This window comes from Lutra lutra, chromosome 18 (assembly GCF_902655055.1).
Source record: "Lutra lutra chromosome 18, mLutLut1.2, whole genome shotgun sequence".
In the NCBI taxonomy this organism is placed as follows: Eukaryota; Metazoa; Chordata; class Mammalia; order Carnivora; family Mustelidae; genus Lutra; species Lutra lutra.
The window spans coordinates 12,382,408-12,405,449 of record NC_062295.1 but is presented as its reverse complement, the minus strand read 5'-3'; the positions used below and the strand labels follow the sequence as shown (position 1 = coordinate 12,405,449).

Below are 23,042 nucleotides of genomic sequence, written 5' to 3'. Positions count from 1 at the left end.
ACTGCTATGCAGTCCCCAAAACAGCCTCAACCTACCCCTTCAGGAAGTTCTGAAGTTGAGGACATCCCAAAGAACTGTCCCCAGCTGGGATGAGGAGGCTGGAGTTTTAGACCATAACGAGGCTCAGGCACTGGAAGTGGCCTGCTCCCCAGGGAGGAGGCATGACCCTGCGTTTCAGAGGTGGGGGCAGGGGTTCGGCGCATATCTACTTGGAAGCCTTCTCTTGTCTCCATACCCCTCCCTTCTTCTCTCAGCCCCTCTCACCTTCCCAAATAGATCTGAGAAAAGGAGCCTAATGTGACCAGGGAAGTTTTAGGAAGAGGCAAGGTAGAAACTTGAGACCTGACAAAGGAGAAGAAATCAATTGGGGAGGAAGAGGGAGAAATTTCTGGGCTGAGGGATGGACATGTGCTAGGGCCGAGCAGCAAGAGAGGGAGGGGAAGAAGGGTGGAGGAGGGAGAGGGAGAGGTGTTTCTCACTTCAGGATAACCGAAAATAGGGGTCACTGGACTTGGGGTCCAGTCCTGACTTTGCCAAGGGCTCAGAAGTTACTCAAACTCTCCCAACACCCAAGCTTAAAATATTGAATCTGGCATCCCGTGTGTAGGCAAACAGATACTTAGTATTTTTCCTTTCTCTAAACCATTGGTGACATACCACACACTGTCTACTGGACTGTGCTTTTAAAAATTTCTATCTATGGGACACCTGGGTGGCTCAGTTGGTTAAGCATCTGCTTTCCACTCAGGTCACGATCCCCGGGTCCTGGGATCAAGTCTTGTATCAGGCTCCCTGCTCTGTGGGGAGTCTGCTTCTCTCCCTCCCTCTCCTCCACACTTGTGCTCTCTCTCTTCCTCACTTTCTCTCCCTTCCTCACTCTCTCTCCCTAAAATAAATAAAAAATCTTTTATAAAATTTCTCTCTGTGCATATTGCTGACAATTACATATGCATATGTTTAGAACTCACTCTTCTTTTGAATGTTTGTGTCTCTTTTACGACTGTACCTTAATTTACTTAACCGGTTTCTCTACTGATGATATTGGTATTTCTGAGAACTTTGGAAAAGTCAAGTTGATTGAGGTATCCATGCAATAAAGTTCATTCTTCCAAGTGGACAGCTCTATGAATTTTGATCAATGCATGCAATCACGTAGTCAGAACCAAGATGTAGAACAGTTCCATGACTCCAAAAATCTTCTTAGTGCATCCTTATGGACAGTCCCCCTCATTATCCCAGCCCCTGGTAGCCACTGATAAGCTTTCCATGCACTTTCCAAAGGGACTTTGCCTTTTCCAAAATATTACGTAAGTGGAATCCTACATGATGTGGCTTTTCGGGTCTTGTGTCTTTCATCAAGCACAATGCATTCGAGAGTCATCTGTGCTGTTGCCTCCATCAGTGGCTAACTCCTTTTAATTATCCCCTGGTACAGATAAAACACCGCAGCTAATTTATATCCATTCACCAGTTGGAAAACATTAGGTCATTTCCAGGTGGGGCAATTATGAATAAATCTGCTACCATTTCATCCTGGCTTTGGGTAGAGGTAAGTTCTTATTTCTCCTGGGTTAACACCTGGGAGTGGGATTACAGAGTTGTTCGGTGAGTTTTTGTTTGGCTTAATCAGCGCCAGCCAAACCGATTTCCAAAGTGACTCTACCAATTTGTTCTTCTACCTGCAGTGAATGTATACTCACCAGCTTCTGTTACGGTCACAGTCACTTGTTTTTGTATTTTGTTCATTCTGATGGGCACATATAGATTTTATCTACTATAAAAAGTGTTACAGTGAATATTCTTATGTACATATCCTTGGTGATTAAATGTGAGTGTATCCATAAGATACGTTCTTAGAACTGGAATTGGTGGTTCGTAGCGTGTGAAAGGTTGATTAGATATTGACAAAAACCCTTCCAAGAAGGTGGGGACAATATACACACATACCAGGAAGGAATGGTAATGCCTGTTTCCCCACATCCTCACCAACACAGCGTATGAGGTGATTGTTGTGTGAGCTGTTGGTGAGGACTTGAAGTAAAACATTAGAGCAATGCCTGTCATCCACAGAGTGGCAAATAATGTAATTACCAATACGAATCTATCAATCACACTATTATATGCCTCTTTCTCTGAGTTCCTCATTGGTATATCCATAAGTGCTTTTCTCTGAGGAGCTCAAATGTTCTACCTATGGAATTTGGTAAATCCTTATAAATCTTTTCAGATGTTGGCCAGCAATTCAAGCTCTGTGGGGTTTACAGGAAAGGGAAGTGTGACAGAATAGGACCTTTCTAAGTTTACAGAACAGAGCTGTGTTCCACAAGGTCAGAATTAATCTCCTTTGGAATGCAAATGGACTCCTCTAGGTTACAATGGCTTTCAAATTATTTTTTTCCACTGCTACACTTTGAGAAATACACCAAGAATCAGGACGCACATTCATACCCAAAACAAAAGTTTCAAAAACATCCCCAATACTTATTTGTTTTCTATTTGTTCCATTCCATTTCGCTGAAAATAGTTTCACTGGGAGCCACTGATATATAGATATCAAAACCTACTACCGGTTAAGACTAGCAGTTTAAAGGGCATGGTTCTAGGATCTAGGTCATAGATATTGGTCTTCCTGGCAATGGAAGGAATCATAGAACTGGATTCCTAAATGGAAGCACTGAACCTCACACCCCACTTAGGGTAGATTATTCCCATTTTCTTCTTCATTCCCTTGGGCTGGTAGAGTTTACTCGTTCCTCAATTATTCACAAGTAACTTTTGGACTCCCGAGGTGCTCTACCCATCATTAAGGGCCAGTGATAGAGAACAGGTTTTGAAAGAGCAAGAGGCCTGGATTCAAATCTCACCTGCACCCTTTTTGCTGGTGATCTTGGTTAAGCCTCATCAGTCATTAAAGACTCCGTTTCCTCTTCTATGAACGGGAGTCAGAGAAATCAGTGAGCCAGCGTGGGTAAAGCTAATCAGCACAGCGTCGGGATCCGAGTAAGTCCCTAATACAGTGGTTCTCAAGGTGTGATCCCCAGACCAGCAGCACCAGCATCCCTGGAGAACTTGTTAGAAAAGCAGCTCTGAAGGGACACCTGGGTGGCTCAGTGGGTTAAGCTGCTGCTTTCAGCTCAGGTCATGATCCCGGATTCCTGGGATCACGTCCCGCCTAGAGCTCCTTGCTTGGCAGGGAGCCTGCTCCTCTCTCTGCCTCTGCCTGCTTGTGCGCTAGCTCTCTCCCTCTCTCTCTGACAAATAAATAAATAAAATCTTTAAAAGAAAAGCAGTTCTGGGATCTCACCCCGGATTGACTAAATCAGAAACCCCAGCGATGGCGCCCTGCGATCTGTTTTAGCAAGTCTTCCAGGTGATACTGAGACAGCTCAAGTTTGAGAACCACAGGCTTAATACACGGTAACCATTGACAATTAGTTCCTGAGGCTGCAGAGCGAGCACCGGGCAGGAAGGATTAATAAAGTTAAGCACTAAAGTGCCTACAGCACCCACTGAAGAGGGTTCTAACCTGCCTCAATCCGGGTTCCTCCCCACTCCTCCCTGAGCACCTACAGAGCCCGCTGATTGGTCAAATCCCTCCTGACATCACCAGCCACCCAACCCGGGAGCGCGAAAACTGAACGGGGCGGGACCGAGCGCTGCAAGGGTGCCGCGCCTATTGGCCCCCGGAGCTGCGCGTGCGCACTGATGAGGCGCGACCCTGAGGGCGGTTGAAAGATGGCGACTGTCGCCGAGCTGAAGGCCGGTGAGTGGCACTGGAAAGCTGGCCGAGTAAGAGGCGTCTGGCCTTCCGCCTGTGAAAAGGATGGAACGAGCGGAACACAGAGTCAGCCTCTTTGGGGTCGTTCTGCGGCGTCAGGGCTCGCAGAGAGTCTGGCTGGTGTAGCCGCCGATGCGTCCGGGCCCTTGGTTGAGGGAAGCGGTCGCACAGGGGCCGTTCAGTTTTGGAACCAGCTTCGAGCTGGAAGAGGAGCGGCAGGACCCCTAGGTTCCCGAGAGGTCTATAGGCCTGCACTTTGGGCCTCTGGCGCATTTGTCGGACCCCGCTCGAGCCGAGGCTTTGGGCCGCAGCTTTCATTTGGGACTGAGGGTAACAATATCCGTATCCATTATTGGGGTTAGATGCAACTCCTAAGCTATTTGCTTAATTGTCTCACGGAATCCTTATAACAACCTTTGGGGTAGGACCCGATCCCCATTGGGAAAATCGGGAGGTAGAAAGTTTCCTGGCTTGGCTGTTCTCCTCTTTTTCACCAAATTCCACAAAGGTGCGAGTCCTCATCAAACGGGTAACGGGTTTGTGCACCGGTGGTTTTGACGCAGATATCCAGGCAAATAATAGTAATTATAGTTATAAGTGGCTTAGCCTTTAATGTCAGACACGGCCCAGCCCCTCTGCCACCTATTAGTCTCGGGACAACCTTATGCCCGTTTCATAGATGGGGAAATTGAGGTGCATAGAGGTGACACAACTCACCCAAAGTAACTTAGCTAGAAGGAGGAGTGCGCGAGAACCTGGGTAGGCTGCACCGAACTCAAGGTCTCACTCCCTGGGTGATGCTGCTGCCTGTTTATTAAAACCAGTTCCCGTTCTCGGGGACCTTGCACTCCAAACCAGGAATCGTTAAAGATCTGGCAGAGAGGGGCTGGATCTCTTTGAGAATAGGATTCAGTAAGCATTGCTACAAAATGTGTACGTGGGGCACTGGGCTGATGAACAGTCAGGAAAAAAAAAAAAAAAAGAAAAAAAATTCCTTTCTCCACAAGAACAGATTTTTCAGGTGAATTTGAGCACCGTGCCTGCATGAACTACATAACATGTGTAGTACTGCATCAGCTTCAGAGGATTTAATGATACTTTGAGATATGAGGCCAGGTGAAGCACTTCTTTTCTGAAGAAGTGGTTACGGTACAGAGTTTTAAGCATAATCAAAGGAAAGGGCAAAATGGTATGGAACCTGAAAAGAAAATGTAACTGGGCATGAAGAATGTCCTACTAGGGGCGCTTGGGTGGCTCAGTCGTTGAGTGACTGCCTTCAGCTCAGGTTATGATCCCAGGGTCCTGGGATTGAGCTCCACATCGGGCTCCCTGCTTGGTGGCAAGCATTCTCCCTCCCTACTTCCCCTGCTTGTGTTTCCTCTCGCTGTCTCTCTCTCTCTCTCTGTCAGATAAATAAATTAATTAAAAAAAAAAAAAAAAAGAAGGTCCTACGTAGGGGTGTCTGGGTGGTTCAGTCGTTGGACGTCTGCTTTCAGCTCACATCCTGATCCAGAGTCCTGGGATCATCGGCTCCCTGCTCCATGGGAAGCCTGCTTCTTCCTCTTCCACTCCCTCATTCCTTCTCTCCATGTGTCTCTCTGTCAAAAAAAAAAAAAGAAAAGAATGTCCTACGCAGGTGTATCCCTTTGTTTTGCATTCCCTGGTTCTGAATATGGTTTGTGTTCAGCAAAACTCAGTGAAAATGTATATCCCACTCAATTATCTTGCTACATTGTATGGCCTTTTACTCCCCAGCCCCCTTAGGGGGAATCGGGGAGGGGTGGAGAGGGAAAGACAATCTTAAGTAGGCTCCATGGGCACTCTGGAGCCTAGTGCTTGCTCGATCTCACCCTGAGATCGTGTCATAAGCCAAAATCAGGAGTCAGTCCGTAACCCACTGAGCCGCCCAGGTATCCCTGGGCTCTTACATTATTAAAACATTTCACATTTTCCACCTCACTTGGTTTTTGCCTCTGAGAGGTAGAACTCATTATGTTGGAGAGGGGAGCTGAGGCATGATGAGCTGATGATGAGACAGGATAGGCTTCCGAACTCCCGCTTCATTAATCGTCATTTCTCTGCGGAGTTCGAGGCTGTGCTGTGTGCAAATTCAGAGTAATCGGGACAGGATCCTGGCCAGCGGAAAAAAATCTCTTCCATTTAATTTCCGAAGATAGAGTTAGAGAACCGGGGTTTGGTTATTATCCCAAGAAGATGATAAGGCTGAACCTTCCTTTTATGGACCTGTTACAAAGTCTGATTGGTAACTGTACTCGCACACCTGTCAAAAAGGTTGGGGGGATGATTTAAAAACCAGGGGCAAGAAAGGTTAAAAGTTTAGTCTACTAAATCGTACCTCTGTAATCCTATCACCCAGGTTTTTGTTGTTATATTGTGAAGCTTAAAGGGATTTTATGTTTATGCCTACTTGGGTAAGCTCCTTGGGCTCCGTGTATGAATTTTTTCTTTATTTTGGTGTACTTATTTGGTGCCTTTGGCAGGGTGCAGTACAATATTAAACTATGTTTATTACATCAGTAGTATACAGCACTATACTCTAATGCTCCCAGGTAGCATTTATGGAGCTCTTACTATGTTCTAGGCACCGTGGGTGAGATGTGTTGATTGGGTTAGTTATTTAGCCGTTAGGGACAATGTGAAAAAAGGAGGTTCCATACCACTGCACAGAATGATGCCAGTTCAGCTCTGTGCCCCTCACTGTCCATACTAGTATTTATAGTTAAATCTCATTATCACAACTGATTCTGTAATATAACCTTTGCTCATCAAGAGGAAGTTAGATTACATTCAGCGTATATATCCCTGATTCTTCAAGATGGCAATGATAGAGCCACGTGTTAGATTTCTATCTAGGCTTACAGTTTCAAAATCCTACTGGTTTTGTTTTGTTTTGTTTTGTTTTTTAGAAAGTTAACTCATAAATGTCTTTAAAAAATAAACAAAACCCAAAGAAACACCTTTTTGTTCAGAATGGGCCATTCCCCAAAGGTTTTCGGTATCAGAGGTTTTATTAAAAGACAACCCATTCCTTCCTTTTATGGAATGTACTTGTTACCTTTAATCATCTTTCTAGACCGGAAGGTTTTAGTGACACAGACCTGTCTGCAGTGATAAACGCTCTTGAAAATATAGGAGACAGGGTAAATTCAGGTCCCAGTAAGCCAAGTGTAATTCTTTGCTCCCTTTTCCTCCCTTACTGACGATGCCTACCAGACTATAGCTTCCCACAGTGATGACGCTGGAAAGATAAACTTGAATTTGCTTAACTATATTAAAATAGCAAGTCATTGCAACTTGAGAACTTTATTTTTTATCACAAACATGATGCTAATCAGATAACTTGCATTCAGCTCATTGTTTAGATCAAAGCAATGGCTATGAGGCCATTTACTTTTTTTTTTTTTTAACATTTTATTTATTTATTTGACAGACAGAGATCACAGCAGGCAGAGATGCAGGCAGAGAGAGAGGGGGAGGCAGGCTCCCTACTGAGCAGAGAGTCCAATACCGGGGCTTGATCCCAGGGTCCTAAGATCATGACCTGAGCGGAAGGCAGAGGCTTAACCCACTGAGCCACCCAGGCACCCCCGGCCATTTACCTTTTAAACATATTTCTTCAAAGTATGCCTGAAGGTGACCAAATTTAATCTAATTGAAGCATTAATGTTTTATGTTTAACAGTTTTAAAGGACACGTTGGAGAAAAGGGGGGTATTAGGGCATTTAAAAGCAAGGATCCGAGCTGAAGTTTTCAATGCCCTAGATGATGAAAGCGAACCCCGACCGTCATTGTCTCATGAAAACCTTCTAATTAATGAACTAATTCGGGAGTATCTGGAATTCAACAAGTATAAGTACACAGCATCTGTCCTCATATCAGGTAAGAGGTTATTATTATTACTTGCCTGAAACAAAGTCTGCTTTTTCCCTTTCCTCACTTCTCAGAAGATATTGAGGCTGAAAATCTAATTCCGTTACCACACAGAGTCATCCAGGTGACTGGAACATAAAAATCTCCTGGTCTACTTAAATAGTTTGAATATGTTCTCATGGGGCTTACTGTATTGTAGGGGAAAATAAATACCTAAACACTTAAACTAGGTGTGTACTTGGAAAAATCATCTGTATTTTCTGATACTAAGGATAAAAAGTTGTTTTTGTTTGCTGCCAGGTTTTTTCTGTGTAGATGGTTTAAAAATACAGTTTCATGGGGCGCCTGGGTGGCTCAGTGGGTTAAGCCGCTGCCTTCGGCTCAGGTCATGATCTCGGGGTCCTGGGATCGAGTCCCGCGTCGGGCTCTCTGCTCAGCGGGGAGCCTGCTTCCCTCTCTCTCTCTCTCTGCCTGCCTCTCCGTCTACTTGTGATCTCTCTCTGTCAAATAAATAAATAAAATCTTTAAAAAAAAAATACAGTTTCAGAGGCTCAGTCAGTTAAGCATGTGACTCTTGATCTCTGGTCAGGTCTTGATCTCAGGGCCTTGGGTTTGAGCCCTGAGTTGGGCTCTGTGCCTAGCCTGAATCCTACTTAAAAAGCATTGGGAAGATAAACTCCAGACTCACTGTAATGTTAGGAGGGAGAGAAATGGTGTTGGGGGAGGAGGTGGGCAGTTAAAGAGACATTTATCTCTTATATTTTATTTCTGAAGAGAAAGTAAATAACTTTCTTGATAAGGAATGCACATTAATCAAGATAGACTTTCCTCTGGGCTAGGGGAGAGAAATGGGATTGGAAGGATTACTTTGTTTAAGGTTTCTTTTCTTTCTTTCTTTTTTTTTTTTTTTAATTTTGAAGAGTTTATTTATTTGTCAAAGAGAGAGAGAGAGAGTTGAGAGTGCACTTAAGCAGGCAGAGCGGCAGGCAGAGGCAGAGAGAGAAGCAAGGCTCCCTGCTGAACAAGGAGCCTGATGCGGGACTCGATCCCAGGACCCCGGGATCATGACCGGAGCCGAAGGCAGCGGCTTAACCCACGGAGCCACCCAGGCGTCCCGGTTTAAGGTTTCATCTGTACTTTAAGACTATTTCATTCCTTATCCAAAGGGGGAAAGAAAAATAAAGAGACCATGAAGTAGATGTTGGAAGAGAGAATGAATTCTTTGTGATGTTGGACCTTTTCCACTTAATAGATTTTTAAATTAACATTCTATATCTTTTATTTAATATTAAGCACATATCTTAACTGAATGAAGACTGGTAAGTTTTAGTGGTTTAAGGATCATCAGTATCAGCCTCCACTTTCCTCATTTTGTTATAGATGGCTGTATAATACTGTTAACACTTAGAAATGAAGAAAATTTATGAAAATATAATGAATTAGGTCTTGGACCTGGGCTTCCCTAGAATGAAATGTAGTCACATTTGTCAAGTTTCATGTTAAGTGTCTTGGTTTTTTTTTTTTTTTTTTAATAACTGAGGTGTACTTAACAATACAGGGGCGCCTGGGTGGCTCAGCCATTAAGCATCTGCCTTCGGTTCAGGTCACAGTCCCAGGGTCCTGTGATCACGCCCTGCGTCAGGCTCCCTGCTCTACGGCGAGAAGGCTGCTTCTCCTGGCTTGTGTTCCTTCTCTCACTGTGTCTCTCTCTCTGTCAAATAAATAAAATCTTTAAAACAAAACAAAAACCCAACAAGACAAAAACCTTTTTCGGTATGCAGTTCTGTGGATTTTACCAAATACGTATAGTTGTGTAACTGCCACCACACAATCGCTATAGAGAATATTTTTACCACCTCAGAACATTCTCTGTGCCCTGTTGTAGTCAACTTCTTCACCTACCCCAACCCCGAGCAACCACTGATCTGTTTTTTTCTGTACCTATCATTTGCCTTTTCCAGAATGTCATATAAATGAGCCCATTCGGGATATAGCCTTTTGAGTGCACTTCCTTTCACTTAGCATAATGCATTTCAGATTCAGCTGTGTTGGGTTTTTTCCCCCTGAATAGCATTCCTTTGTGTGTCTGTGCTGATTTCTCTATTATCAGTCGATGGCCAGTTGTGTGTAGTTTTTTGGCACTTACCAGTCAAGTGGCCATTAACATTCACCACAAGTTTTTGTGTGCAGGTAAGCTTTCTTGGGTAAAGAGCTAAGAGTGGGATTGCAGGTTATGAAGTACATGCTTACCTTTCTAAGAAGTGACTCAACTGTTTTCCAAAGTGGTTGTACCATTTTGTTCTCCTACTAGCAAAGCAAAGTATAAGTACAGTTGCCCTGTATCCTTGCCAGCGCTTCATGTTTGGGTAATTTTACTTTTAGAATTATTACCGCCAAGTGGTTATTGTTACTGTCCTGTGTTTAATTTGTAGGCTTCAAAAAAAGACTTTTGAAGTCTAGTGTGCAGACACATATGTTCCCAACCAAAAATTGGGGGATTTAAAAAATGAATTTATGGGGATGCCTGGGTGGCTCAGTTGGTTGGACGACTGCCTTTGGCTCAGGTCATGATCCTGGAGTCCCAGGATCAAGTCCCGCATCGGGCTTCCAGCTCCACGGGGAGTCTCCTTCTCTCTCTGACCTTCTCCTCGCTCATGCTCTCTCTCACTGTCTCTTTCTCAAATAAATAAATAGAAAATCTTAAAAAAAAAAAAAGAATTTATGTTAAACTCTGTTAAGTTATACATATAACGAAATGACATTTTGAAAATCATAAAGTCAAGTACAGTTGGCTCTGCCTTGGTACATGCCATCATCGTTCTTCCAAAATTGGAAAAGTCTGTGTAACTGGTAAGTAGTTCTCACCAAAATCGTATGTGCTTTTTAGATGAATAAAGACTCATGATTTTTCCTCTAGAATCTGGTCAACCTGTAGTTCCATTGGACAGACAGTTTCTCATCCGGGAACTAAATGCATTTGAAGAATCAAAGGATAATACAATGTAAGAAGTTTTTTTTTAAATAAAGTTTTTAAAGATAAAAACTTAAAAATAAGTTTTTAGATATTGTTGTATTGGGAGTCATAATCACATAGTAGTGGTTTTGTTTCATTTTAATTGAGCAGGTGTTTATTTGGTTTGAGTGTGTGTCTGACACTGTACCAAATCCAAGATGTGTAGCAATAAACAGGATAAGGCCTCTGTTCTCTGGAACTAAAATTCCTGTGGTTTCAGGGGACTGAGCATCTGTCTCACTAGGGGTCATTCTTCTTGGCTTCTTGATGCATCCCTTTTTTCTTCTGAGGGTTTGCTTTCTCAGTTGTTTCTTCCTCAAGATGAACTCTTCCTCCTCATTGTTTCCTTCGCTTCAGCATAGGAGTATACTCAGATCTCAAAAATCCCGTTCACCTCGTTCTCACCACTGAACTTGGTGAAAACCAGCCACCTGCTTTCACTTTGTTACTCTCCCCCTTTGCCTTCTCTGCATATTAAATTCTTCCTTCACCATTTATGCTGAAACGATGCTCTTGAAAAGAAGTGTGACCGCTTTCTAGTAGTTTCTTAAATCTGTTCCTACCTCAAAGTTGCTTCAACTTTTTCCAGAGGATCCCTGAGTGGCCAAAAAAATTGCACTAGGAGGCTCAAAGCAGCAGCCCCTCCCCCACCCCCAGGCACAAATTTCTTTGAAGTCTTAGGTTTCTTTATTTTTGTTGTTGTTAACATTTTATTTATTTATTTGACAGACAGAGATCACAAGTAGGCAGAGAGGCAGACAGAGAGAGAGGGGAAAGTAGGCTCCCCGTTGAGCAGAGAGCCGATGCGGGACCCGATCCCAGGACCCTGAAATCATGACCTGACCCGAAAACAGAGGCTTTAACGCACTGAGCCACCCCACTGAGCCACCCAGGTGCCCCTTATGTTTCCTTTCTAAAAATTTCTTGATTTTTTTTTTGGTGTTGTTTCTGCTTCATGGTATAATTGTCTGTTTTACCATAAAAATGTTACAAATGACATACCACTTAAATTGAGCTCTCCCACAAATCTTTGTGCAATTAATGTTCCAGTATCATATGCCACTTTTATCCTGTATTTTGTCCCAAGTCCCTGGCATCAAGAGTGGGTGTATATCTGCATTTCCAATCTGAGAAGCTCAGTTTTACTTGAGTTTCTGTAGCATTTTGTAATAGTGACTCTTCTCCCTTAAAATACTTTTGTCATTTGTCTTTATGAACCTTTACTGTCTAGGTTTTTCTATCTGTAACAGTGTTCTCAGTTTCTTCATTGTTCCTTTAGGGTTCTTTTAAATCGTGAGTACTCTCCAAGTTTTGTCCTTAACAAAATTTTTCTTCCTGTCCCCTTGCCCACTTTCCTAAGTATGCTTGAGTCTTTAATGATGCCTCCATGTTCGTGAGTCTGCTTTAAATCTGACAGATCAAAAAAAAAAAAAAATCTGACAGATCCCGCAAATTTACAGAGCCCCATTTCTGCTGGCATCTCAAACACAGTGTGTCCAAAAATTAAATGTGTTATTTTCACCTTCTTAAACCCCCTTGTAGGTTCCTCATATAGCCATTCAGGTCTTAAACTCAGAGTCCATGTACTTTTCTGGCTACTTCCCTCTCTCTACCAATCAGTCACTCTGCGGTTCTGTCACTTCTGCCTGGGCACTGTTCAGAAGCCTTCTGTCTGCTTTCTCTGTCTCTGGTCACTTTCTTTCCCAACTTACCTTCATATTGCCAACAGTTGGTTTTCTAAAAGGCAGTTACTGCTTTGTTTAAAACATTTTCATTGTAGGGCTGCCTGGGCGGGTTAGGCGGTTAAACCTCTGACTCTTAGTATCAGCGCAGGTCTTGAGTTCAAGGCCACTGTTGGGCTCCACATCCATAAAAACCACAAAACAAACATCTCCATTGTAAAGTTTTCAGATTTTAAAAAAGTAATACAGATTGTGTATTTGAAATTTGCTAAGAGAGTTCTCATCTATGAAAGTGTCACACACAAAGTAAATGGGTGAGGTGATGGGTGTGTTACTTAACTTGATAAGGGGAATTCCTTCGCTGTGTGTGTGTGTGTGTGTGTATCAAATCATCATGCTGTACCCTTTAAATACCATCCAGTTTTATTTCTCAATTACACCTCAATAAAGCCAGGGGAAAAAGTAATATAACAAGTAAAACAAATACTAGATTTATGTGCTGGTGTGAACATAAAGCGGCTCTCCATAAATACGCTGATATTTTTCAGCAAAACTTAATTTTTACACAAAGTAGGATAAAGACTAGAATAGCCTTAGTTAGGTCAAGCCATGCCACCAAATGAGTTTGTGCCAAACTTATGACGAAAACTAGTTTTCAGAGTTTTTGTGTTTCACCATTGCAAATAAGGTATGGTAAGGCTAAACTTAAAAAAAAAAACAAATTCTGGGACGCCTGGGTGCTCAGTTGGTTGAGCGGCTGCCTTTAGCTCAGGTCATGATCCCAGCGTCCTGGGATTGAGTCCCACATCGGGCTCCTTGCTCAGTGGGGCACCTGCTTCTCCCTCTGCCTCTGCCGGCCACTCTGTCTGCCTGTGCTTGCTCTCTCTCTCTCTGACAAATAAATAAATAAAATCCTTAAGAAAAAAATTCTTTTTGTAAACTTTTATTTAGAAACATCCTAATGTCCATGAATTTGTGGATTAAATATGCTAGCTACATCTTTTCTAATAACATCTAAAAAATCTGTCTTAAAATTTTAAATCTTAAAACTTCATTGATGTTAATTTAAGAACAAAATTGTTTAAACTTAAAATCTTAAACCAGTCAGCTCTTTGGAAACATGGGTTTTAAAATTAAACAGAAGATGGAGATTATATTCCTGGATATAAGAGGTACAATGTAAGATCCATTCCTTTCCTAAGAGTTGAGGCATCTTAAATAGAGAAACTTCCTTTCCTGCTTTCCTCCTGGTCTGAGAAGTTGGCATGCAAGCAGTTAGTTATTGCTGCATAACCCAGTGCCCCAGAATGTGGTGGCTTGAAACAACAATTATTTATTGTCTGTGGTTGGTCAGGAATCTGTGGGCGGTTCTGGGACTCTGTTTCTCAGGAGATCCCAGTTACTATGTAGCCAGGGAAGTCCTCATCTGAAGGCCAGGCTGGGGCTGCAGGCTCCCCTCCCGTGTGGCTCGCTTGCTCGCTAGGCTGCTTGCAGGTGGCCCCCATTCCTTCCCTGTGTACCTTTCCCTGGGACAGCTAGAGTGTCTTCATGACGTGGCAGCTGACTTCCCACAGAGTGAGTGGCCCAGAGAGAAGGCACGAAGGCAGCCACGGTATACAGTGCTGTATGACCTAGTCTTGGAAGTTGCACAGTGCTGTCACTTAATACCTTATTTGGTTCATAGAAGTGTCTTGAGCCCGCACTCCAGGGGAGGGCAGTTAGGCTCCACCTTTTGAAGGGAACGGAATGTCATACTTTAAACTATCACATCAGCTAATAAATAGATAGCTCAAAAAAAAAAAATCAGTGAAATTGTATTTTCAGTCGTGAGATTAGAAATGAAAACATTTCTGCTGTACCTCTCCTCATTGTTAGCAAGTAGCTTCCCTTTGTGCCGGAGTACTAATAGAGATCACCAGGCAGAATATTGTCATGAAAAGAATACCCATATTCTTTTCCCATACTCCATTACTCCATATTCCATACTCCAGTATACCCATACTCCAAGTCCCACTTGGAGTTCAAGTAGAAAGTTTGTTTACTTATGGAGGAATCTCTAGCATATCTTCCCTGAGCTGTGGTGGGATGATCACAAAACAAGGATAACCTGGAGAAAGGTTAGACTGTTTCATAAACTGTAAAAACAGCTTTTTTTTTTAAACCTGCCCTCCCTAAAAATAGCTTATTAAATATTAGTTCTTACTTAACTCCTGAATAGCTAACATTTATATACCATTTAATATATGCCAGGCACGGTTTTAAAAAATTGATACTTATTAACTTATTTACTCCCACAGCAACCCTGGGAGGTGAGGGGTACACTTATCTTTATTTATAGGGGAAGAAATATGTATCAGGTCAGGGACATAAAAAATCTTGTTGAGGTCAGTTGGTGAAGCCAGGATTTGAACCCAGGCGGTCTGCTTTTTGGGACATCCGACCTTCTTTAGGCAAGGATTTATTCACCCAGTAAGCGTTCACTGACTCCTTGTTGTATATCAGACCGTGCTAGGCACTGGGAAATCTCATGCCAGACTTGAAAGGCAGAATTCCTCTGTATTGATGGATTGATGTTGTATTTCAGTTTAGGTGATGTTTGAGTTGTTAACATAGGTTCTCTGGGTTTTTAAGTTGTTTTTCGAGTTCAATGTACTCTTAAGTTTTAAAAAGCATGAATAGTTTGCGATTTGGATGGTAACTGTGTGTCTTGTTTCAAGTCTGGAGAATTGCCTGGCCCTTTTGGTGGCAGAGGCTGCCTTAAATCTGCAATTTTAATTGATTTTGGTTTTCTTCCTGCTACAGACCTCTTTTATATGGAATTTTAGCTCATTTCTTGGATGGAACTAAGGATGACCTCCAAAATCCATTTCTGAGAGGGTCTTCACTTCAGCCTTCAAATCCAAATCTTGGCGAACAAACTAGCAGAAGAAAGCACAAGGGTATGAATTTCCTGGGATTCATCATTTAACTGTTAGCAAGTATTTTTTTTCTTTTTTGTTTTTTAAATTATTTTAAAAGATTGTATTTTAAAGTCATTTCCATACCCAATATGGGGCTCAAACTCAAAATCCCTAGATTAAAAAAGTTGCGTCCTCCACTGACAGCCAGCCAGGTGCCCCAAGTGTTTTTTTTTTCTTCTTAATATTTTTCTTTTGGGGCGCCTGGGTGGCTCAGTCAGTTAAGCGTCTAACTTTGGCTCAGGTTATGATCCCAGGGGTCTTGGGATCGAGCCCTCTCTGGGGCTCTGCTCAGTGGGGACCCTGCTTCTCTCCCTCTGCCTGCTGCTCTGCCTCCTTGTGTGCTCTCTCTCTCTGTCAAATAAATAAATAAAACCTTAAAAAAAATTTTTTTTTCCTCTCGCAAATAGTTTTCCCCGAGATTTTGAGTCATAGTTTAATTCTACTTGTATCTAATATGGTTGAAGTCTGTGTTACTGATCCTCCAAAAAGCAAAATGGTGTTTGGAAAGGGAATCTTGAGGGGATGGGAGAATAACTGGACAAAATTTTTAGATATTGGGGCGCCTGGGTGGCTCAGTGGGTTAAAGCCTCTGCCTTTGGCTCAGGTCATGATCCCAGGGTCCTGGGATCAAGCCCCGCATCGGGCTGTCTGCTCAGCGGGGAGCCTGCTTCCCTTCCTCTCTCTTTGCCTGCCTCTCTGCCTATTTGTGATCTCTCTCTCTGTCAAATAACTAAATAAAATCTTTTAAAAAAATTTGTTTTAGATACTGTTTCTATGCCAAAGCATGGAAAAACCTGATTTTTTTTTCACATAGATTTGTATTCTTTGGAACAACTTAGATCATTGGCATACTCAATAAATAGATTTTTCTCAAATCATCACTTTTTTCCCCCCTCCAAGACTGAAGAAAGGCAAGATTGCTGAATATAGATAGGGACGTCACAAGTGTCTATATCCTTTGTATTTTTAGGATACTGTTGGTGGAAGACTGGTAGTACCTACAGATAAGATACTCGAACAGCCCCTATTTCTTTCAGAATGTTTACTCTTTATTTATTTATTTATTTTTAAAGATTTTATTTATTTATTTATTTGACAGACAGAGATCACAAGTAGGCAGAGAGGTAGGCAGAGAGAGAGGAGGAAGCAGGCTCCCTGCTGAGCAGAGAGCCCGATGCGGGGCTTGATCCTAGGACCCTGGGATCATGACCTGAGCCGAAGGCAGAGGCTTTAACCCACTGAGCCACCCAGGCGCCCCAGAATGTTTACTCTTTAAATGTGCTTTCAGTTGTTACCACATCAACAATAGGACCTCACTTTGATCATCTGAACTGAATGGTTTATAGCTCTTTCTTTCCAACCTCAGTAGAGTTGGTCTCTTTCTAAGGGCAGTCAGAGGTGGGCCTCAAGCAGTAGATGAGGAGAACAGATCAAAATCTTGAATGTTGAAATAACCTTCTAAGAAACATCTAAAATACTAGTTATCCTTCATAGTTTATCGTAAGCTGCTGTGAGCAGTATTAATTCCGTTAAATATTTGCTGCGTCTCCTAGGATCTGAACACAAAGTGTTTGTGAAGCAAGGTAACCTCTTTTGTGGGTTATTTCTGATGTCATTAGGAGTTACTCATCTATGTATCTTAGACTGCTGAGCTGATGGACCATTGAAAAAGAAATCACCCCACCTCCTTACTTTACAGTTGAGAAAACCAGGACTGAGAGATTAAGTGAGTCCTGTAAAGCACGCGGCTGATCCGTTCTCGCAGGATCAGGACCTCTGAGTGCCATTCCTGTACACTTCTCCACTTAAAGAATGTAAAGAACTTTTCCTAGTACCCTTTGCAAGGCTTGGTAAGGAACTGTCATTAGTGCCTACTATTTGACAAGCACTTAAAAAGCGAAACAAAATGCACAAGGGGACAAGTAAATCTGTAAGCGTTCAAATAATCTACAAATCAAATTCCCTTGAATCTCTTCCCTTTTGTCTCTTCCTAACTCCCTGATCTCCCTGCCTTCTGTGGAAGGTCCCTATTAGCAGCTTGGGGGCAGAGGTCTCCTTCCAGAGTCATTTCTGTGCCTGTAAATTTGTATGTACCGCTACTTGACATGTTACCCTGAGATTGGGTTTGTTTTCCCTTGTCTTATCAGTATCTTAACTTTATGTAGTATTGTATAGTATTGCTGATCATCCCTTACTGATGGACTTTTATGTTTTTACGTTTTTGCTATTACTATATTGCAATACAGAATTACTTCTTTGTCCGTGCAAGTATTTCTCTTGTGTGGACGCCTAGAAGTACAGTTGTGGTTCCAAGCGTACACATATTAAAAAAACATAGTAGAAGTTGTCTAATCCCCCTCCAAAAAGGCTTTACCTACCAAGGATATATGATAATACCAGTTTCTGTGTTTAATTGCCACCAGGGGATATTGTACACGTGAACGCTGGCTAAGACAGCAAACCCGTGACATGGATACTTTCAGTCCCATAAGGAAAAATAACCTCTTGAGCAATCACTTTTCTGGCTTGTAAACTTTTTATTTTTTTATTTTTTTAAAGATTTTATTTATTTATTTGACAGAGCTCACAAGTAGGCAGAGGGGCAGGCAGAGAGAGATGGGGAAGCAGGCTCCCTGCTGAGCAGAGAGCCTGATGGGGGGCTTAATCCCAGGACTCTGGGATCCTGCCTGAGCTGGAGGCAGAGGCTTAACCCACTGAGCCACCCAGGAGCCCCTAAACTTTTTATTTTTACTTCTTGATTTATTTTCAGGTGTACAATACAGTAATTCCACGCTTTTATACAACACCCCTGTGCTCATCACCGCGAGTGTCTTCCTTAATCCCTGTTGCGTGGGAACCATCAGTGTATTCTCTAGAGTTAAGAGTGTCTTTTTTTTTTTTTTTAAAGATTTTATTTATTTATTTGACAGAGATCACAAGCAGGCAGAGAGGCAGGCAGCGAGAGAGGGGGAAGTAGGCTCCCTGCCAAGCAGAGAGCCCGATGCAGGGGTCCATCCCAGGACCCCAAGATCACGACCTGAGCTGAAGGCAGAGGCTCAACCCACAGAGTCACCCAAGCTCCTCAAGAGTGTCTTTTTGGGTTGTCTTTTTTCTTCCTTTGCTCATTTGTTTTGTTTCTTAAATTCCACATATGAGTGACGTCATTGGTGTTTATCTTTCTCTGACTGACTTCGCTTGGCATGATACTCTAGCTGCATCCATGTCACTGCGTGGCTTGTAAGCTTGTCATAATCCATCTCAGTGATGACGAATGACTAAGAAGAAAGGCACACGTCACGGAGTATTTCTTAACCCGGTTCTGTTCTTTTGAGACGTGGGTCACAATAGCTGGTGGTAGCTTTATACCACGGAGATGGGGGGCTGGAGAGCGTGGGGGGAGGGCAGAGGCACACTGGCTGCTTTGGGGCCCTCAGAGCCCTCAGAGAGGTCCAAGTCAGTTGAGCTTGGGGCTCGTGTTCTGTGGAAAGCTCTGTGGCAGGCTCGGAGGTGAGGACGGCTGAACTAATAGTAGAACAGGGATCTTGCAAATTATTTTTCTTGACCATCAGAAATTTTCTTGATAAAGGTGAACTCTTTGTGCAATGATTTGTGAAGAATTAGCAGCCACGAATGGCATTTTTGTCCCAGTAACACATGTCAGCATTTACTTTCAGCGTCTCCTTTTTCAATTCTAGCTTACTGTTTGATAGAAACATGTTTTATTTGACAACATGGGAAGGTTATGAAAATTTAAAAATATTATTACTCAGATTATAATACCTGATCCCTACAGAAGCTCATCTGAGGTAGAACACACTCAGATGAAATTGTCCGTGTGTGAACACAAGTCTAAAAGCAGGCCAACATGAGAGCTCTCATGTCACAGCTCCCAAAGAGCTGGAAGAAAGGAACAGGGGTTTTAAAAAAAAATTTTTTTTAAAGATTTTTATTTATTTGACAGAGAGGGAGATCACAAGTAGGCAGAGAGGCAGGCAGAGAGAGAGGGGGAAGCGGGCTCCCTGCTGAGTGGAGAGCCCTAGGTGGGGGCTCATCCCAGAACCCTGGGATCATGACCTGACCCAAAGGCAGAGGCTTAACCCACTGAGGCACCCAGGCGCCCTATTAACAGGGTTTGTGTAGACACACTCGCCTCTGGGATGGTGACCAGTTCATCAGGGCTGCTGATGTCTGTGCTTGAACACTGGAGGTGAAGCAGGTTCTTAATATAAGTGAAAGACCAGAAATCTAACAGAGAAAATCATTAGCATCGCAACTTTACCGCACGTCTGTGAAGTGCATGCATCACATACTTCTTAGTAATGCTTTTCTAGAAAACCTGAAACGTCTGTGGCCTCAGGATATTGTTAACTTTGTTCTGTCCAGCAAAGCTGCCTGAAAATGAGGGAGACAGTCCTCCGTGATCCAGACCTACAGTCTCCAGTCTTTGTGAGGATGATCAGCCGCTGGGGACTAGCAGGCCTGGGTGTAGAATCAGGTTGTCTTTAGAATTAGAAAATCCAGGTTGCGTTTTTGGTGCTAAAATCCATGTTTCTAACAACTGTCTCAATTTGTATTCTTTTTCTCCTGTCATCAAAATCATAAAAATGGGTTTTTCCCGTGTAAAAGTATCTAAGGAATATTTTCAGTTTTTCACAGCTTTTTAGAATTTAGTCTTTGCCTTGCATTTTTGTTGCATTTGGATGTTAAGTCTCTTCAGGTTCTTTAAATCCAGGGCACTTCTGCCCTCTACCCCTTCTCCCCATGACAAAAATTGAGCAGAAGCGACTAGTACCCCTTTGATTGCCAGAGCACAGGGGATGGTCACAGGGCCTCTGGTCGCTTTTGAATTCTCATGGAGCTTTATTCTCGTGTCTTTGGCTGCAGAAGATTTCTACAATTTCTTGGATATTTTCTGATGTGGGTAGGAAAATGGAAACTCTGCTAGTTTTTTTCTTGCCACAAGAGGGTGCTGCTGAGAAGCACTGCTATTTGAAGGTGGGTTTTTTTGTACTTTGTTTTTTTTCTTTTTAGTTGAAGAAGTTTGGCATCCCTCAAAATGTTAATTGAACACTCTGTCCTTTCAGATTCCATTCCTTACATATCATGTAAGAGAAGTTTGTAACTGCTCCTTACACACGGGTTTATGCCGCAGTGCTCTCTATTCCCTTAAAAACACTTGATAGTGGGGCTATAGTGGGGCTATTTCTTCCAGTTCTCACAAATTTAAAAAACCTTCAAAATACCTTCTAAAGGGACGCCTGGGTGGCTCAGTGGGTTAAGCCGCTGCCTTCGGCTCAGGTCATGATCCCAGGTCCTGGGTTCGAGCCCCACATCGGGCTTTCTGCTCAGCGGGGAGCCTGCTTCCTCCTCTCTCTCTGCCTGCCTCTCTGCCTACTTGTGATTTCTCTCTGTCAAATAAATAAATAAAATCTTAAAAAAAAAAAAAAACACTTGATAGTGAATCTTCAGTACTAAATGTTTCTGATTTCTTTAATAATGTTTTTAAAATGGTGAGTTTATTTTGTTGTCCTAAGCCACCTAAAGAACGCATACAGTAGTAAAAACATAACATCTGAAAATACATGCAGCTACGTCTGCACACTGCCTGCTTTGACTTGGGGTAAGTATTGACATTGTTTTCTGTTCATTTCAGGTGACCACCTAAGAACGGAGAAGGGGAGTAGTCCTAACATCAAAGATCATCTTGTTTCTCAAGCAGTGAAGAGATGACATTTCCATTCGGGGCATCTTTTGTCTTAAAATTTTGTGTATCAAGTAACATATTTACTCTCCCAACATTACCAAAATACACCACTAATATTTGTCCTTTGTAGAAATTTGAGTTTCTGCAAAAACATTTAGCCCTTCCTGTTTTACTACATTTGTGAATAAAAGCTAACTCCGTCATCTAGCTTCCTAGATTTGACTCAAAGAAAATACGTTGTTTTTAGAAGGTATTTTTTTTTTTTAAGATTTTATTTATTTATTTGAGAGAGATAGTGAGAGAGAGCATGAGTGAGGAGAAGGTCAGAGAGAGAAGCAGACTCCCCATGGAGCCGGGAGCCCGATGCGGGACTTGATCCCGGGACTCCAGGATCATGACCTGAGCCGAAGGCAGTCGTCCAACCAACTGAGCCACCCAGGCGTCCCTTTAGAAGGTATTTTGAAGGTTTTTTAAATTTGTGAGAACTGGAAGAAATTTTTAGTATCCCGTATATTCTTTAAAAAAAAAAAAATTCAGGTCTTTATAGTCATATGTTCTGCTCTTTAACAAGGTTACATGAAATTTCCTTCAGGCTAGAATTACGTGGATTTGTAGAAAAATCCATTTATGTTTTTAAAAAAACGTTTTAAAAAACATTGAAGCCTGATAAAATGAATTCCTATGAAGTTCAGTTTTTTGTTTACAATTAGCAGTTTTTCAGATAACCATTTATAATTTGGTTTAAATATCTGAATTACTATCCAAATCTCAACTTTTAAACTAGGTAACAATGTGCTTTTTCTTTCCTTAGACCATTTTGGCTTCTACTGGAAGATTTAATTAAAAGGTAGAGGGGGAAATAATTCTTTTAATTTTGCTGTAAGTCAAACAAAGAGTTTATTTTATTATATAAAGAATGTGGAATAAGCATGAAGAGACAGGCTTTAGGAGAAATACCAGAAAGCACCTTTTAAAAGATGGCATTGTTTAACCTCCATGCAGCCCTCAGTTGTGCAATCACAAGATGAGCTCCGAAAGAGCCAGTCCCTGGTTACCTGGACTCACTGCATGTCAGTTTTTTATTCTTGGGTTAGAAAAACGATAAGAGCTCTTCCTGTGCTATGTCTAAAATGCTATTTTGATATTTACGAAGACGTTTTTATAACGTGGAGGCTGCAGACTGATGTCACTGAGGACAGCTGTGATGATCGCCCTCATTGGCAGAAGTCATAAAGTATAATCCGACAGAACGGCACAGGCGCCCACATACCGATGACATTGAGCTTGAATGTTTTCCACAGGGCAAGGGCGAAGGGCTGTAGATGGCAAAATTGGCCTTCTCTTCAGGGTGTTGATTCGGTGCTGTCTTTTCAAAGTTTTGAGTTTCTCTTTGGTGTTGGTAAGTGTTCAGTCCTTAGAGATGAACAAAGAATTTTTATCTGAATGCAGAAAATTATTAAAGAAATCCCCTTAAGCCATACTTTGCAAGTGAGAGGATTCTGAGAGGCCCTGTTGATGAGCTAGGATTACAGAAGAGATATACTCTTGGGGCTCATTTCCATTTTTCAAATCAAATCTGTAGTATCTGGTAACAATTAGGAATCCCGTTGTATTGTATGTGGGAATATAAATGTCTGAATTCTTTTCAGAGGACTTGATTTACATCCAAGGATGTTGGCTGTGGACACTAAGTTTACCTCAGGAATTACAATCATGCAGGACTAGATTAAGAAAAAATGCTGGAGTTTATAATTTTGGTTACTGATAGAAAATCGTCACAATATAAACTAAACAGAATTGTCCCATATAGTTCATAGTGTGTTTGTATGCATTGTTGTGTAACTTGTTTGAACCTAGGCAACTTTTATACTTTCAATGTATTACTTAATAAAAAAAACAATTAAGCAACTCTTTTTTGTGCAAAGGATGTTCCTATGACTTCTTTCATTAAGAGCTGGGCACCAGGATGGGAAGAAGATTGGGAGTGGCTCCCCAGGCCTTCCTTCAGGATCTC

General features: G+C 42.2%; 1 protein-coding gene across 3 annotated transcripts; it reads left to right on the top strand.

Annotated features, from left to right (window-relative positions):
* Nucleotides 1–3,684: 3,684 nt before the first annotated feature.
* Nucleotides 3,685–22,937, top strand: CEP20 (centrosomal protein 20). Of its 3 annotated transcripts, none has more exons than XM_047714676.1 (6): nt 3,685–3,763; nt 7,481–7,678; nt 10,587–10,671; nt 15,167–15,303; nt 20,978–21,278; nt 21,483–22,937. In XM_047714676.1, exons 1-5 carry the CDS (start codon nt 3,736–3,738, stop codon nt 21,052–21,054), a joined length of 525 nt encoding a protein of 174 aa, XP_047570632.1. In that variant the 5' UTR covers nt 3,685–3,735; the 3' UTR covers nt 21,055–21,278; nt 21,483–22,937. The 3 variants fall into 3 exon arrangements, with proteins under 3 accessions (XP_047570632.1, XP_047570633.1, XP_047570634.1); XM_047714677.1 differs by having other exon boundaries at nt 15,167–15,334; XM_047714678.1 differs by lacking the exon at nt 15,167–15,303.
* The last annotated feature ends 105 nt before the right edge of the window (nt 22,938–23,042 follow it).